Source organism: Chiloscyllium plagiosum, unplaced genomic scaffold (assembly GCF_037043375.1).
Source record: "Chiloscyllium plagiosum isolate Xiang-an unplaced genomic scaffold, Cpla_swu_hap1 HiC_scaffold_45, whole genome shotgun sequence".
Classification (NCBI taxonomy): domain Eukaryota; kingdom Metazoa; phylum Chordata; class Chondrichthyes; order Orectolobiformes; family Hemiscylliidae; genus Chiloscyllium; species Chiloscyllium plagiosum.
In genome coordinates, this window is record NW_028270183.1 from 1,961,988 (window position 1) to 1,978,358 (window position 16,371).

General features: G+C 45.9%; 1 protein-coding gene across 1 annotated transcript in view; it reads left to right on the forward strand.

Moving 5' to 3' along the window:
* Positions 1-16,371, forward strand: part of LOC122552327 (transportin-2) — a 37,418-nt gene that overhangs the window by 13,499 nt on the left and 7,548 nt on the right. Inside the window, exons 5-18 of the mRNA XM_043695073.2 lie at positions 1-31; positions 135-216; positions 2,287-2,409; positions 3,477-3,595; positions 8,838-8,898; positions 9,141-9,303; positions 9,919-10,071; positions 10,956-11,181; positions 11,947-12,118; positions 12,440-12,526; positions 14,069-14,176; positions 14,686-14,844; positions 15,565-15,652; positions 16,192-16,290. The exon at positions 1-31 is cut by the window's left edge and continues 210 nt beyond it. Coding sequence (XP_043551008.1) covers positions 1-31; positions 135-216; positions 2,287-2,409; positions 3,477-3,595; positions 8,838-8,898; positions 9,141-9,303; positions 9,919-10,071; positions 10,956-11,181; positions 11,947-12,118; positions 12,440-12,526; positions 14,069-14,176; positions 14,686-14,844; positions 15,565-15,652; positions 16,192-16,290 — 1,671 coding nt within the window. The remainder of the gene's footprint in view (positions 32-134; positions 217-2,286; positions 2,410-3,476; positions 3,596-8,837; positions 8,899-9,140; positions 9,304-9,918; positions 10,072-10,955; positions 11,182-11,946; positions 12,119-12,439; positions 12,527-14,068; positions 14,177-14,685; positions 14,845-15,564; positions 15,653-16,191; positions 16,291-16,371) is intronic.

Consider the following 16,371-nt stretch of genomic DNA (forward strand, 5'->3'; position numbering starts at 1 on the left):
AGTTTTTCAAACACTGTAGTCCTAAAATCAGGTACGAGTTTGTTGCACCCTGTTCCTGAACTGTGGCGAAGAGGAAATGACCTGGAATAGCGTATGGTCACAATTCAAACCTGTACCTCTTTTTTTCCTCCTAGGTCCCATGCAATTGCTTGTGTGAATCAGTTCATCATCGGAAGGGCTCAGGCACTGATGGACAATGTCGATACCTTCATTGAGGTAGAATATTTGTGTAATAGATAAGAACTATTGTCTCAGTCAGTCATATAGAGTCCTAGAGATATACAGCATGGGAACAGACCCTGCGGTCTATGCTGACCAGATATCCTAAACTAACTTTGTCCCATTTGCCAGCATTTGGCCCAAATCCCTCTAAGTCCTCTCTATTCATACACTCATCCAGATGCTTTTTTAAATGTTATAATTGTACCAGCCTCCACCACTTGCTCTGAGAGCTCATTCCATACACGCACCACCCTCTGTGTCAAAAAGTTGCCCCTTAGGCCCCTTTTAAAGCTTTCCCCTCTCACCCTAAACCTATGCCCTCTAGTTCTGGACTCCCCCACCCCAGGGAAACTACTTTGTCTATTTGCCTATCCATGTCCCTCATGATTTTATAAACTTCTATAAGGTCACCCCTCCGTACAGATCACATCCACTGGTCTGCCCTCATCAATCCCCTTTGTTACTTCTTCAAATATATATGCCAACAGCTCTCTTTCTAGCCTGGGCAGAAGTACCAGCAGCTGATTTGGAGGCAGTTCAGGATCTTTCTCGTAGTTGCTATCGAGAGAATCCAGCTGAAAGTATGTATAAACCGAGCTACCAATGGCATAGGTAGTGGGGCCTCAAAGTGCAGACTTTGTTCCCTGAGATCCTTGTACCTGAAATCTTTTTATGTCGAGTTGAAATGCCCGATTGAGGAGTTGAGTAGTGCTTTGGCTTTCTGATAGAAGGTGTCTTAAGGCACTTGGCCTAGAATCAGAAGGACATCTGTTTGGTCAGAATACTACTGAAGCAATATGCAACTCTACTGTGGTCAGACCAAAATGGTGTAATTTGATGACACGACTGAGAACTGTGAAATATTAGGATGTTGCAAAAGTTTACTTTCATGAAATGTATTCCAAACATGGCTGTCATTAAAAGGAAGCTACATTTTACTGGGGTCACAGTTCAATTGTTTTATTTGAATGTTGAAGAAAGAGCACGTGCTTCACAGCTGTCTCTTCGGCTTTCAGTCCTTGTGATGACAGAGGAGCTGTGATTTATTTTTAACAATTTGAGAGAGATGGATGATGCTGGCAGGGCCACATTTACTACCCGTTCCTAATTACTCTTGAATTTGGGAAGCTTGCTCTGCCACTTCAAGGGGTGGATGGGAGTTGTCCACATTGCTCTAGGTTTGTAGTCACGTGTAGGTCAGGCTAGGTAAGATGGTGGAATTCTTTCCCACAGGACGTTATTAAACCAAGTTGGTTCCCTGGTGGTTGTTAGACTAGCTTTTAATTTCCGATATTAAATGAATTCAAATTTCACTATTAGTATGGGGACCTTGGGTTACTAGTCCAGTGATGTAATGGTGACTACACTGGGAAACCTAGAGATGCCCCTGTGGAGATACCCCTGTCGTTGTGAAGAGGCTAATTGTGTTAGTGTTCTTGCTGAACTTTGACATGACCTGCCTAGGTGAGTTTCTTGTATAGAAGTCACTTTAGAGTCATATTCTTAGAGATGTCTAACTCGTCCATGCTGAACAAATATCCCAACCTAATCTCGTCCCACTTGCCAGCATCCGGCCCATATCCCTCCAAATTCTATTCATATACCCATCCAGATACAATTGCAATATTTAAAATGGTATCTGCCTCCATTACTTCCTCTGGCAGCTCATTCCATAAATGCACCACTCTGCATGAAAACGTTGACCCTAAGGTCTCTTTTTATCTTTCCCCTCTCACCCTAAACCTATACCCTCTCGTTCTGGACTCCCTCACCCCAGGGAAAAGATCTTGTCTGTTTACCCTATCCATGCCCCTCATGATTTTATAAACCTCAATAAGGTCATCCCTCAGTCTCCAACACTCCAGGGAAAACAGCCCCAGCCTATTCACCCTCTCCCTACAGCTCAAATCCTCCAATCCTGGCAACATCCTTGTAAATTTTTTCTGAACTAAAAACCGTTCCTAGCCAGCCATTGGGAGTGACCAGTAACAGTGATAAGTCCCTTAAACAGAAGCCTCTCCATTAAGCAGTGCTGAAGCTGAAAGTTCTGCTTGTTTCCTGCAGCATCTCTTTGCACTGGCAACAGATGACGATTCTGAGGTGAGGAAGAACGTGTGTCGGGCGCTGGTGATGCTGCTAGAGGTTCGGATAGATCGACTTATCCCACACATGCATAGTATAATCCAGGTATGTGTCTAGGTTGTGTTTACTGCAATGTAAGTAGTATTCACATGGTTCAGGCATGTGGCAATGTATATGAGTGAATGTATTCTATACGATCAAAGGGAACATTGCAATAGTCTTATCAGATCATGAGGCTGCTCATAGAGAGAGAGAGAGACCTATTGCTGGTGATTTTAACCTAAGAGCTCAGGCAAGTGGAGAGATTGAGACGGAGTCCTTTATGATAGCCTCAGTCAATGTGGGAATTGAACCCAGACTGACATCACTCTGCATTGCCAACTGACTGTCCAGCTGACTTTCACACTTGGAGTATGCTGCATCAGTAGGCGATCTAAAAGTGTTGTCTCTGATGGAGTAGACATAACCTTCAATGAGGAGACTGGCAAATCGTGTTTATGGTGTTATTTTATGAAGAACATTGGCCAAGACACCAGGAAAACCTAGTCCATGTTACCTATCCCATGCACTGAACCTGGGGAATAATTGGACATAACTTCTCACAAAGTAAGCACCTTGAACAAAGCAGCAGTGTTCTGGTGCTATACCCATCAGTGTAGCAGTGGCTCGGTGTGATGTCCTGTCCCGAATTAAGCTAGAATACATGCCCTTCAGCAAGCTCTACCCAGTGATTTATTTGTTTCAGATTTTCAGCATCTATGTTATTTTTATTTTATCCTCCAACATCGGTCTAGAATATCCTGTGGGTGAGGTCACAGCCAGGTTTGGGTGGAATTTCCCTCTCCCCGTGGGGAAGGCCCCTGAGTGTAGTCACTGTCCATGGACTTGAGCCAGATTTGGTCTACAGCCACACCCGTCCAAGTTGCTGACTGGTGGTGATATCAGAATAAGCTCTAATTCCAAACTGGCTGCAGGAACATTTCTGAGGGAGGTGGGGTACAGGTTGGATGAACTTTCTGGATTGCTGTGGAGGTTGGGGCAGTTGGCTCTCTGAAAGGCTCTGGGGAATGGTGTAGGGTTGCTGGGTGGTTTCTAGGTCATTGGTGGATCTTTTGCCTGTCAGGCTGAGGAACTCTCTAACTCCCTGCTGTTCTATCTCCTCACACACTCAGTATATGCTGCAGAGGACGCAAGATGCTGATGAAAATGTGGCATTAGAAGCGTGCGAGTTCTGGCTGACATTGGCTGAACAACCGATCTGTAAGGAGGCGCTGTCAGGACATCTAATACAGTAAGGACCAGTTGCTGGAATTGATCATACTGAGGGCTTGGACTGCCTTCAGAGCACACCAAATGTTAGGCAGATACCACAATCTGCCCAGTTTCCCTCCAGCTTGGCGAATAGGATCAAGGAAAATCCTAAGGCCTTCTATCGGTAATACCAGGAATAAGAAAATAACTAGTGTAAGATTAGGGCTAATCAAAGACAGTAGTGGAATCTGAGGACATAGGGGAAGTACTTAATGAATATCTTTCATCAGTATTCACATTGGAAAAGGGCAATGTTAGTGAGAATATGGCGATACAGGCTACAAGATTATATGGAATTTATCCTCGCATTCTCTGGGAAGGCACAAAGGAGATTGCAGAGCCTTTGGCTTTGATCTTTATGTCGTCATCATTGTCGACAGGAGTAATGCCAGAGACTGGAGGATAGCAAATGTTGTTCCCTTGTTTAAGAAGGGGAGTCAGGACAACCCTGGGAATTATAGGTCAGTGAGCCTTACTTCGGTTGTGGTTAAGGTGTTGGAAACAGTCATAGGATTTATAATCATCTAGAAAGGAATAATTTGATTAGGGATAGTCAACATGGTTTTGTGAAGGGTAGGTCGTGCTTCACTAACCTTTATTGCGTTATTCGAGAAGGTGACGAAGCAGGTGGATGAGGGTAAAGCGGTTGATGTAGTGTATATGGACTTTGTTAAGGCTTTTGATAAGGTTCCACATGGTAGGTTATTGCACAAACTATGGAATTTCACAATTGAAGGTGATTTGGATCAGAAATTGGCTAGCTGAAAGAAGACAGTGGTGGTTGATGGGAAATTTTCATCCTGGAGCTCAGTTACCAGTGGTATGCCATGAGGATCTGTGTTGGGTCCACTGCTGTTTGTCATTTTTATAAATTATCTGGATGTGGGTGGAGAGGGATGGGTTAGTAAATTTGTGGATGACACTAAGGTAGGCAGAGTTATGGATAGTGCCAAAGGATGTTGTGGGTTACAGAGGGACATAGATAAGATGCAGAGCTGGGCGGAGAAGTGGCAAATGGAGTTTAATGATAATAAGTGTGAGGTAATTCACTTTGGAAGAAATAACTGGAATGCAGAGTACTGGGCTAATGGTAAAATTCTGGGTAGTGTAGATGAACAGAGAGATCTGTGTCCAGGTGCATAAATCCCTGAGAGTTGCCACCCTCTGTATTTATTGTCTTATTGAATTTATTGTCACGTGTACCGAGGCACAGTGAAAAGCTTTGTCTTGCGAACAATACAGGCAGATCACAGAGTTAGGTAGCAATAAGGAAACAGCGGCAAAAACCAAAACACAGGTCCAGGCAATGTTAAGGGTTTGAGAGTCCATTAAGTATTCTAACAGCAGTAGGGTAGAAACTGTTTTAAAACCAGCTGGTGCGTGTGTTCAGGCTTCTGTACCTACTCACCGATGGTAGAGGTTGTAGAAAAACATTGCCAGGGTGAGATGGATCTTTGAGAATGCTGGCGGCCTTTCCTTGACAGAGAACCTGGTAGATGGATTCTATAAGTTAGCCTTTGTGATTGTCCAGGCCAAGTTCACCACTCTGTAATCGTCTCTGATCTTGAATGGTACAGTTGCCATACCAGGTACTGATAATGATACATCCAGACAATGCTTTTGATGTCGCACCTATAAAAATTGGTAAGGGTATTCGCCGTCATGCCAAATCTCCTCAGCTGCCTGAGGAAGAAGAGACGTTGTTGGGCCTTTGTAACCAGTGTGTCCACATGAAGAGTCCAAGAAAGCTTGTTTTGGATGCCAACTCCCAGGAGCTTGACACTCTCCACTTGTTCCACCTCTGTGCTGTTAATGTATAGGGGTGCGTGAGTAACATCCTGCTGAAAGTCAATAATGAGTTCCTTGGTTTTGCTGGCATTGAGAGCGAGGTTGTTCTCAGTGCAGCATTTTTCCAGATCTTCCACCTCCCTTCTGTAGTCTGTTTCGTCGCCATCTGAGATTCAACTGACTGGCGGATTCATCAGTGAACTTGTAAATGGCATTAGTCTGGTATTTGGCGACACAGTCATGGGTATACAGTGAGTACAGTAGAGGGCTGAGTACGCACCCCTGGGGGGTCCAGTGTTGAGCGTTAGTGAGGATGAAATATTGTCCCCAATCTTCACTGATTGTGGCCAGTTGCAGAGAGTGGGGCTCAGTCCGGGATCACTAAGTTTAGTAATTCATCTCGAGGGGATAGTGTTGAAGGCTGAACTGTAGTCAATGAATAGGATTCTTACATAGCTGTCCTTGATGTCAAGATGTTCTAGGGAGGAATGAAGGGCAAGTGACGTGGCATCTGACGTGCATCTGTTGGTCTGAGAGGCAAATGGGGGGGGGGGGGGGGGGGGGGGTGGGGAGAGAGAGAATTTGGGGGAGGGGCGCTGGGAATACGATAGGTGGAAGGAGGTGAGGGTGATAGACCGGAGAGGGGGTGGGGGCGGAGAGGTCGAGAAGAAGATTGCAAGTCAAGAGGGCGGTGCTGAATCCGGGGGTTGGGAGTGAGATAAGGTGGGGGGAGGGGAAATGAGGAAGCTGGATACATCTACATTCATCCCGTGTGGTTGGAGGGTTCCTAGGCAGAAAATGAGGCGCTCTTCCTCCAGGCGTCGTCTGGTCAGGCTCTGGCGATGGAGGAGGCCAAGGACCTGCATGTCCTTGGCGGAGTGGGAAGGGGAGTTAAAGTGTTCAGCCACAGGGCGGTTGGGTTGGTTGGTGCGGGTGTCCCAGAGGTGTTCCCTGAAACGTTACGCAAGTAGGCGGCCTGTCTCCCCAGTATAGAGGAGACCACATCGGGTGCAGCGGATACAGCTCCCCTCCCTCCAAGGCCCCAATGGATCCTTCCATATCCGTCGCAAATTCACCTGCACCTCCACACACATCATTTACTATATCCACTGCACCCGATGTGGTCTCCTGTACATTGGGGAGACAGGCCGCCTACTTGCTGAACCCTCGGATTCAGCACCGCCCTCTTGACCTGCAATCATCTTCCCGACCTCTCCGCCCCCACCCCCTCTCCGGCCTATCACCCTCACCCTCACCTCCTTCCACCTATCGTATTCCCAGCGCCCCTCCCCCCTACCTTTTTATCTCAGCCCGCTTGGCACACCAGCCTCATTCCTGAAGAAGGGCTTATGCCTGAAACGTCGATTCTCCTGCTCCTCAGATGCTGCCTGTCCTGCTGTGTTTTTCCAGCACCGCACTTTTCAACTGTAGTTGATTAATGTCATGACCAGCCTTTCAAAGCACTTCATGACCACCAACGTTAGGGCCACTGGGCGGTAGTCAGTGAGACATGCTGCATGAGCCTTCTGAGGCACAGGGATGATGTTGGCCTCTTGAAACAGGCAGGGACAGTGGCCTACTACAGGGAGAGGTTGAAGATGGTTGAGAAGTTGATAAGGTTGTTAAGAAAGCATATGGTGCGTTAGCGTTTATTGGTGGGGAGATTGCTTCGAAACTCAATGAGATCATGCTTCATCTGGACAAGACACTGGTCAGGCCGCACCTGGAGTATGGCGTGCAGTTCTGGTCACTGCATATGGGAAGGATGTGGAAGTTTTGGAAACAGTACAGAGGGGACTTACTAGGATGTTGCCTAGTATGGAGGAAAGGCTGAGGGATGAGAGGCTGTTTTCGTTGGAGAGAAGAAGGTTGAGAGGTGATTAATTGAGACAAAGAACAAAGAGAATTTACAGCCCAGGAACAGGCCCTTCGGCCCTCCAAGCCTGAGCCGGTCCAAATCTACTGTCTAAACCTGTCGGTCAATTCCTAAGCATCTGTATCCCTCTGCTCCCCACCTACTCATGCATCTGTCCAGACGCATCTTAAATGAATCTACTGTGCCTGCCACGACCACCTCTGCTGGTAACGCCTTCCAGATGCCCACCACCCTCTGTGTCAAATACTTGCCGCGTGTATCCCCCTTAAACCTTCCACCTCTCACCTTGAAAGCGTGACCTCTCATTATTGAATCCTTCACCCTGGGAAAAAGCTTGTCTCTATCCACCCTGTCTCTACCCTTCATGATTTTGTAAACCTCAATCAGATCCCCCCTCAATCACCTTTTTTCTAATGAAAATAGACCTAACCTACTCAACCTTTCTTCATACCAGGCAACATCCTCGTAAACCTTCGCTGCACCCTCTCCAAACCATCCACATCCTTTTGGTAATGTGGCGACCAGAACTGTACACAGTATTCTAAATGCGGCTAAACCAATGTCTTGTACAATTTTAACATGACTTGCCAGCTCTTATACCCAATACCCCGTCCAATGAAGGCAAGCATACTATATGCCTTCTTGACCACTCTATCTATCTGTGCAGCAACCTTCAGGGTACAAGACATAGAAGATAATCAGAGGGTTAGATAGGCTGGATAGTGAGAGCCTTTTTCCTCGGATGGTGATGGCTAACACGAGGGGCATAGCTTTAAATTGAGGGGTGATAGATTTAGGACAGATATCAGGGGTAGTTTCTTTACTCAGAAGAACAGCCTGTCTGCAACAGTAGTAGACCTGCCTACGTTCAGGGCATTTAAATAGGCATTGGACATACATATGGATAATAATGGAACGGTGTAGGTTAGATGGGCATCAGACTAATTTCACAGGTCAGCATAACATCGAGGGCTGAAAGGCTATGCTGTGCTGTAATGGTCTATGTTCCTGAGCCTTAGTGGTGGAGTTATTGACTAATCGGTGAGGGGTCTCCATCAATGAGTTGAAAACACACCCAATTATATATAGATGGTGATGGTGATGGTGATGGTGATGGTGAGGATGATGATTCCTGGTGGGAGACAGAATTGGGAATCATATGTCCAAACTCCAGTTCCTCCCAAGCCCCTTCTGCTGACTGTGCGACAGATGTTAGCTGATTCTGTAGTGCAATATAATGTATTTCAAAATCTAACTTTTATGTAAATTGCCTCTACTGTATGTGTAGACGGCCTACTCCACAGATTCCGGTTTGGTGCTGTAATGAGGTTACCACAGATCAAATTTGCACTTTTCCCCCCTTCTGTGCAGGAATTGTCCTCTGCTTCTCCTGTTGTGGACAAGGTGACACAGATATTGGGGTACAATGTCAGGCAGTGAGAGATTCACCTTGTGACTAAGGTGCTTTATCACTAATATAACGTGTTCCATCTATGTGTGGCACTTTCAAAGGGGTTCTTTCGTTAATGAACAATTTTATGTTTGACTTTTTTTTTAGATTGATTCCTATCTTAGTGAATGGGATGAAATACTCTGAGATTGATATCATACTTCTAAAGGTAAGAACAGTTGTACTAACTATGAATTGTGTTGGAGCGGAGGATTGACCAGTGAGATAGTTTGTCTCACTTTCACTTCTAAACCCAGTCACAGGCCTTGTAAGGAATGAGTTGAAGTTAACTCAGAGGAGTTTCTGTAGAACCCTGACCTGCATTTGTAGCATCCCAAGACTGGACAGCACCCTCTGAATTTTGTTTGATTTGTTGATTGGTCTTGTTCTTTTCTTTGTGGTTGTACATAGGGTGATGTAGAAGAGGATGAAGCAGTTCCAGATAGTGAGCAGGATATCAAACCCCGTTTTCATAAATCCCGCACAGTTACACTCCAGCATGAGGAAGATGCTGCTGAGGAAGATGAGGATTTTGATGATGATGACGACGATACACTCTCCGACTGGAACCTGAGTATGTATATGCAGGATCATCACTTTCTATTGGGCAAAGTATCAAGAGTCCTGAGATGTTATGATCATGTAGTCCCGTGACCTGTGCTGATGTACCCATTCAAACTGACATGCCTTCCTCCTGACCTGTCTGTTGGATAGGCCAGGGAGGTAAAGTCACACTCTCATCTCCTATAATGTCACTGAGTGAATTCTACGGCTAACGGGCTGATTTTGGGACATTCTGGATACGTAATCATTCAATGAATGATAGTCAGCACCTGTAGGAGCAGAAAGGTCAATGGGGAAAAAGCAGTTCAGCTGGGAAACTGCAAAGAACCCTGGGTTTGTGCAAGTTTCTAAATTCAATAATGGGGTGTGGTACAATCCATGAAAAGATAAGGGAATGGACTCTTTGAAGGACTTCACCACTGTGTCTGAAATCGCTCACTCAAGGCCAGCCTGCCATCGTGTTTGGGTTCTACTGCTGGATTGTTTTGAGGTACTGTGTAGACAATGGAGTATTTTAACCTTGTGGGTTGTTCTGGTATGTTGTGTGTAGTTTGGACTTGCTTTGTGCCACTGTGTGCAAACTGCTGTGTATCAGGTGAACACCACACTTCTGTCTTTCTGCCAGGAAAATGTTCAGCTGCTGCATTGGATGTCTTGGCTAATGTTTTCCGAGATGACCTTCTGCCTCACCTCCTACCACTACTGAAGGGGCTGCTGTTCCATCCAGATTGGGTTATCAAAGAATCTGGGATCCTGGTTCTGGGAGCCATTGCAGAAGGTATGAAGCAGGAGCTGAACTGTACTGTGGGTGAGAACAGTTCTCATGAGGCATGCTGTCTGAACTATACAAATCGATTGGGTGTGTCAGTGCCTGTATTCTGGATAGCTGTACCCATGTTACCCTTGTGCTGCCATATAACAGCAGGCTGCATGACTGAGTGTCAGACCCAGGCTCAGCAACCTTTCCCCCAATGGTCCAAATCTACAGTTTTTAGTTCTCATCTCACTCTGCAAACAGTGACTGCAACCTGTACCAGTTGTCAACTTGTATCCATCCCTGTAGCCATTTCTGGCTGCTCTAACACTGTAGAACCTGTTACTAACCAAAACATGAGAATAGGGAGCAAGGTGCTGGTGAGACAACATCTGACAGTAGTTTTGGTCCCCTTCTTTATGGAAAGATATAATTTAATTGGAGGCATTTCAGAGAAGGTCACTAGGATGATCCCTGGTTTGAAGGGATTGTCTTATGAGCAAATGCTAAATGGGTTGCGACTCTGTTCACTGGAAATGGGAAGTCTGTGAGGTGATCTTATTGAAACAAATAGGATTCTTGAAGGGCTTGACAGGGTAAATGCTGAGAGTCTGGGAACAGAGGGCATATTATCAGAATAGAGGGTTCCAATTTAAGTCTTGATGAGGAATGAGAGCCTTTCACTCCCCTTCCCAGGGAGCTATGGGGACAGAGTCCTTGTGCATATTTAAGGCTGAGAATATATTCTCCTCCATTTGAGGGTTTTATGGAAAGTGGATGTGTGTGTCAGGTCAGCCATGATTCTATTGAACAGTCAGCCAGCCTGTTCCTGTTGGCTCTTGTGGAGGGTGACCTCACTCAGCACCTCTGTTGGATTGTAAATAATCCTGCTTCCTTTCTGCTCCTAGGTTGTATGCAGGGAATGGTCCCATATCTCCCTGAGTTGATCCCACACCTTATACAGTGTCTGCCAGATAAGAAGGCGCTAGTACGCTCAATTGCCTGCTGGACACTCAGTCGCTATGCGCATTGGGTGGTCAGCCAGCCACCAGACCAGTATCTCAAACCGCTCATGACTGAACTTCTGAAGAGAATCCTGGATGGAAACAAGAAAGTACAAGAAGCAGCGTGCAGGTGAGTGAGCCAACTGAGTTCCTCAACACACAGTATCGAGCCATTCGTCATCTCGAACCTCTGTAAAGCTGTTCTCAGTCCTGACAAGGAGGGGCAGAGCCTTCTACTGAAACAGCGAACAGAAAGGGACTATTTCCTCTGCTAAGAGTTTAGTAGAGCAGCAAGGGATCCATCACTCATTGGCTATCTGCTGTCTCCTGTAAGTATGGGTATTGCCTGACTGATTCCTGCCAGATTAGAGACTGGCTCCTGAGGTCCTGCAGAGTGATTGTGCCCTGTAATAATCATGAGTGCCTGAAGGCTGTTTCACTGTTACTGGCTGAAGCATTATTGTCTGATAAGTGAGCCAGATGTTGGGTTCTACATCTGTAGTGTCTTTTTGAGCAAGAAAACTGAAGAGTGCTGGTCACTGTACAGTTTTTGTATACAGGCCAGTTTTAGCCTGAGGTGTGATGGGGTGGCCTCCAACGTTGAGTTGTGGGGACATCTCAGTCTCCACACTGCACTGTTTGTGACTCGATGATGAATAATTGCAGTGTATGACTTGTATATTCGCTTTTCTGGAGAGTGGAGTGCGAGATATCTGTGGTGGGTAACGCTTCGGGTTGTTGGGGGGTTAGAAGCTGACAGATGGTATGTTATCATAAAACAGATCTCAGCCACAACCAGCTACCCTTTCCATGTTTTGAGTGCCTCGAAATGCCTTCAGTCTGGATTTGCTGACTGCTGTTTGTGACCCAGATTCTCCCTTTCTTCTCCCTGCAGTGCGTTTGCTACATTAGAGGAGGAAGCCTGCACTGAACTGGTCCCATATCTCAGTTACATCCTCGACACACTGGTCTTTGCGTTTGGGAAATACCAGCACAAGAACCTGCTGATTCTGTACGATGCCATTGGTACTTTGGCTGATTCCGTGGGACATCACCTCAATCAGCCAGTAGGCAGTAGCTCTGATTTTTATGCAGTGGCTGGGATGGGGTCAGATGGTGGAGGTCAAAGTGCAGTGCGTGGATTTCAAACTCTCTATGCTACGCAACTGAGGCCAATGCAGAATTCAAGCTGTGATTTTATTTGGACTCTGAGAGATGCCAGCAATAATCAAAAGCGATCGGTAAAGGCTAGGGTTCTGCATGTGGTTGGCGGCTGTGTTTCTATATGTAATTAATGCGTTGTTTTTACTGTATCGGAGAGGCTCCGATGTTTTGGTTTTGTTGCCAGTACAAGCATTTAATGGCAAAATGTTCCACTTTGCACTCAGGAATACATCCAGAAGCTAATGCCCCCCCTCATTCAGAAATGGAACGAGCTGAAGGATGAAGATAAGGATCTCTTTCCTCTGCTGGAGGTGAGTGTCTATCTGTTGGACTGTCCTGTGCCCGGGAGATCATAGTTTGTGAAGATGGCACCTGGCGTATTGTCAGTTTTGGTCTCCTTTATCTAAAGATGGATGCTCTGGCTGTGGAGGGAGTGCAGCAAACATTTACCAGACTGATTCCTGGATGGCAGGACTGATGTGTGAAGAGTAATTGGATGGGATAGGGCTATGTTCTCTGGGGTTTACAAGAGTGAATGGGGATTATCTAAAAATCTATAAAATTCTTAAGAGGAAATGCAGGGAGTATGTTTGCATTGATTGAGTACGCCAGTTAGGACTGAGATGAGAAATTTCTTCTCCCACAGTGAAGATGTGGAATTCTTTGTCAGAGAAGGGTGGCATGGTGGCTCAGTGGTTAGCAATGCCTCACAGTGCCAGAGACCTGGGTTCAATTCCAGCCTCCGGTGACTGTCTGTGTGTAGTTTGCACATTCTCCCCCGTGTCTGCGTGGGTTTCCTGCAGGTGCTGTGGTTTCCTCCCGCAATCCAGAGATGTGCAGGTTAGGTGAATTGGCCAAGCTAAATTGTCCATAGTGTTCAGGGATGTGTAGATTAGGTGTGTTAGTCAGGATAAATGTAGAGTAAATAGGGTAGGGGAATGGGTCTGGGTGGGTTACTATTCGGCAGCTCAGTGTGGACTTGTTGGGCTGAAGGGCCTGTTTCCACACTATGGGAATTCTAAAGTGGTTTCTATGTGGAAGAGCAGTGGTTTTATTCAGTTTGCATACCTGCATCTACTAAACCATTGTGTTTCAGTTCATAGAACACAAGGTTACTGCACAGAAGGAAACTGGCCTTTTGATCCTCTCCTTTGAAGGAGCTCTCCACCTATTTCCTATCTTCTGCGCTTGCTCCCTAACCTTTAAAATTCATCTTTATTGGATGTTTCTTCCTCTGGTTTTGTAAAGTTATGGATTCTGGTTGGATAATCTGGGTCCGACTGCAGATTTCCCATGGACACTCACTGTCTACTTGGTTTAAATGTTCGTGCTGTATGTGCTCCCGAATAAATGTCATTGCTGTGCACGAAGGTTTGAAATGCTAGCAATGTTGGTTACTGAACCCTACTGGCCAGGAAAGTGCTTGTTAAGCCTGGGTCTGTGCTGATCTCTGCACTGAGGTATCTGTGGGCTTGGATATGGGCAGTAACTGGGGTTACTGCTTATTTCTGTCCAGAACCACCTCTGAGAGCTTTATGGAATCCCACCACACTCTCCACTGGTGCCCTTAGCATTGTCTTGCAGAGTTCTCTCTCCAGAAGGTGAGAGCACTCCATTTGGGCGGGAGGAGTTCACTAGCAGCTGTTTGTCAATGTTTCCGATTACTCTGATGGTCTCTGCTGTGAGTTGAGGCTCCCATGTGTCCTTGTAATGTCTGATTACAGCCTGTGGTCCCAATGCAGCCTGTCTGTTTGATGCTCGTGGTGTTATAGTTTCCTTGCTGACCTTACTATTGCTCCTGATATGCTGTATGTCCTTTGCGGAGTTGTTATTCATTATTCCTTCTTCCTTAGTGCCTCTCATCGGTAGCCACTGCACTGCAGAGTGGCTTCCTCCCATACTGTGAGCCTGTCTATCAACGCTGTGTAACACTTGTGCAGAAGACACTTGCCCAAGCCATGGTAAGCTTCTTTCTAACTGGAGTTTGAATTGGGGGAAATGCACTCTTGTGAAGTTTGGTGGGAATTTTGGGTGAATTTGAATGACCTGGGATCAAACTCCTTGGTCTTCTCCTCCAGACTTTGGGTTTTGATCGAGATGTTTAGATGTGGGGTGGTTATAGGGCGGAAAATAGTGTGTTGGTATTGAGCTTTTGGCAAGTGGGCTGATTGAGTGGGACCAGAAACGCACATCTCTCTCCTTTAGTGATGTAATAGATTAACTCCTTTGCTTACTATAAATGGGGGGCATTGGGAGGTTGGCTCTGATAGTAACCTTGTGTGGGAATGTCAAATGCTGACACCTGCCTGTCCCTGTTCTATAATATACTGGTTTTATGTAGGAACAGTAATTGTTATGTATGCCAACCATCTATGCTGTTAGGTAAATTACAAGACTGCCTGACTGTGTTATATCATTGTAGACTTCATGCATTCCACTGATTTAGCTTTTTTAACCTGGGTGTTTCCAGATGTACAACACACAACCAGACCAGTACGAGGCTCCGGACAAGGACTTCATGATTGTGGCCCTGGACTTGCTGAGTGGCTTGGCAGAGGGTTTAGGTGGTCACGTGGAGCAGCTGGTGGCTCGAAGCAATATCATGACTCTTCTGTTCCAGTGTATGCAGGTGATTGAAAAGGGAACGTGAGGAAATTACACCAACACCAAGATGATCAATTGTGAAGAATCGCTAGTGTGAATAGAAAGCATTGCTGAACAAATCCGTTCTCCTGAATATATTGCTGTAACCCCCTTTTTAAATCCATTCTTACCTGTGTGTAGCAGAATGTAGCAGGGCTATTGTGGTATGGATGAGCTTGAAGTGATACCATCAATACATGCTTTGACTGTGTCTTGTTTGAGCAGTGTTGAGGGGTATGTTGCCTCCCAGATGTCAGGAGATTTCATCCGTTCCATTGACCTGTGATCTTCTTACAACTATCTGATAGGACGGAAAGGGTCTTGATTTAGCCTCTTCTCTTAAAGGCAGCACTCCCCTTGTTATGGGGCTGATTTTGTAATCAATTGGTGCTTGAATAGTTGACCTCTGGCAATGTGTGCCGCCACTGTTTGTCAGTGAGCATGTCACTCTTGGGTCTGTGAACCAACACTGGGGTGACTAAATCACTGGGTAATCTGATCCTGGCCTCGCTGCTGAAACCAGAAGAGTCATTCCTGAACTGCAGCCCCATGTTTCCTGTGGACTGTATACCTGTGATCTGGTTAACTTGATGGGCAGTGGAAGGAGCCCCTTATTGTATGGGAAGCTGGGCTTATTGAGTGAGGCAGAGGATAATGTTGACTGTATAGTGGTGTGATCTTTTGATAATTATATCCCTCCCTGTAGGATACAATGCCTGAGGTTCGGCAGAGTTCGTTTGCGCTTCTGGGGGATCTTACCAAAGCTTGTTTCCAGCATGTCAAACAGTGTATAGGTAAGTTTTGTGCTATTGGATACCCAGGGGGTGTCTGACCTCTTGTACAGAACTGGTTTCTTACTAGTTTGTTAGGTGCTTCCCTCCTGTAACTGTCAGGTGGGTGAAAGTTGGGGGAACTCCTGAGTGGAGGTCATTTTTGATGCTGTGGAAATGAATGATTATACATTGCTGAGCTGTGGTTTGATTATTGGTGCTGTCTGTTCTACAGTTTGTTTCATTTTCTCTTGCTGTGCTTTGTCTGCGATGAATGTTGCCATCCCTGTCTGAATGGTGGCTGTGCAGTTTCTGGCTGGCAGCTGCCCCATAGTTTCCTTTGCTTTTGGTTCCGGAGTGGTTTAGAGATACCAATGAGCTATTTAAAACAGACACTGTCCTCTTCGAAGCTAGAGCCTCCAACCCAGATTCAGGATGACCCCTGTCCTGGGGAAGGTAATGCAACTTTAGAAAGTAGGGTCAAGTCTGAAACATTACCCTGTTGGTGGAATGATGTGAATCTGTGTAATTTGGGTCCCTGACTACTTCCTTCTCTGTTTTAGCTGAGTTCATGCCAATCTTGGGAACCAACTTGAACCCGGAGTTTATTTCTGTGTGCAATAATGCCACCTGGGCGATTGGGGAGATTTGCATGCAGATGGGTAAGTTCTTGTTTTTCATAGAGCGTGGAGTGGAGGTTGGAGTGTTGGTTGAATCTATTTTATAATATAATCTGATTTGAG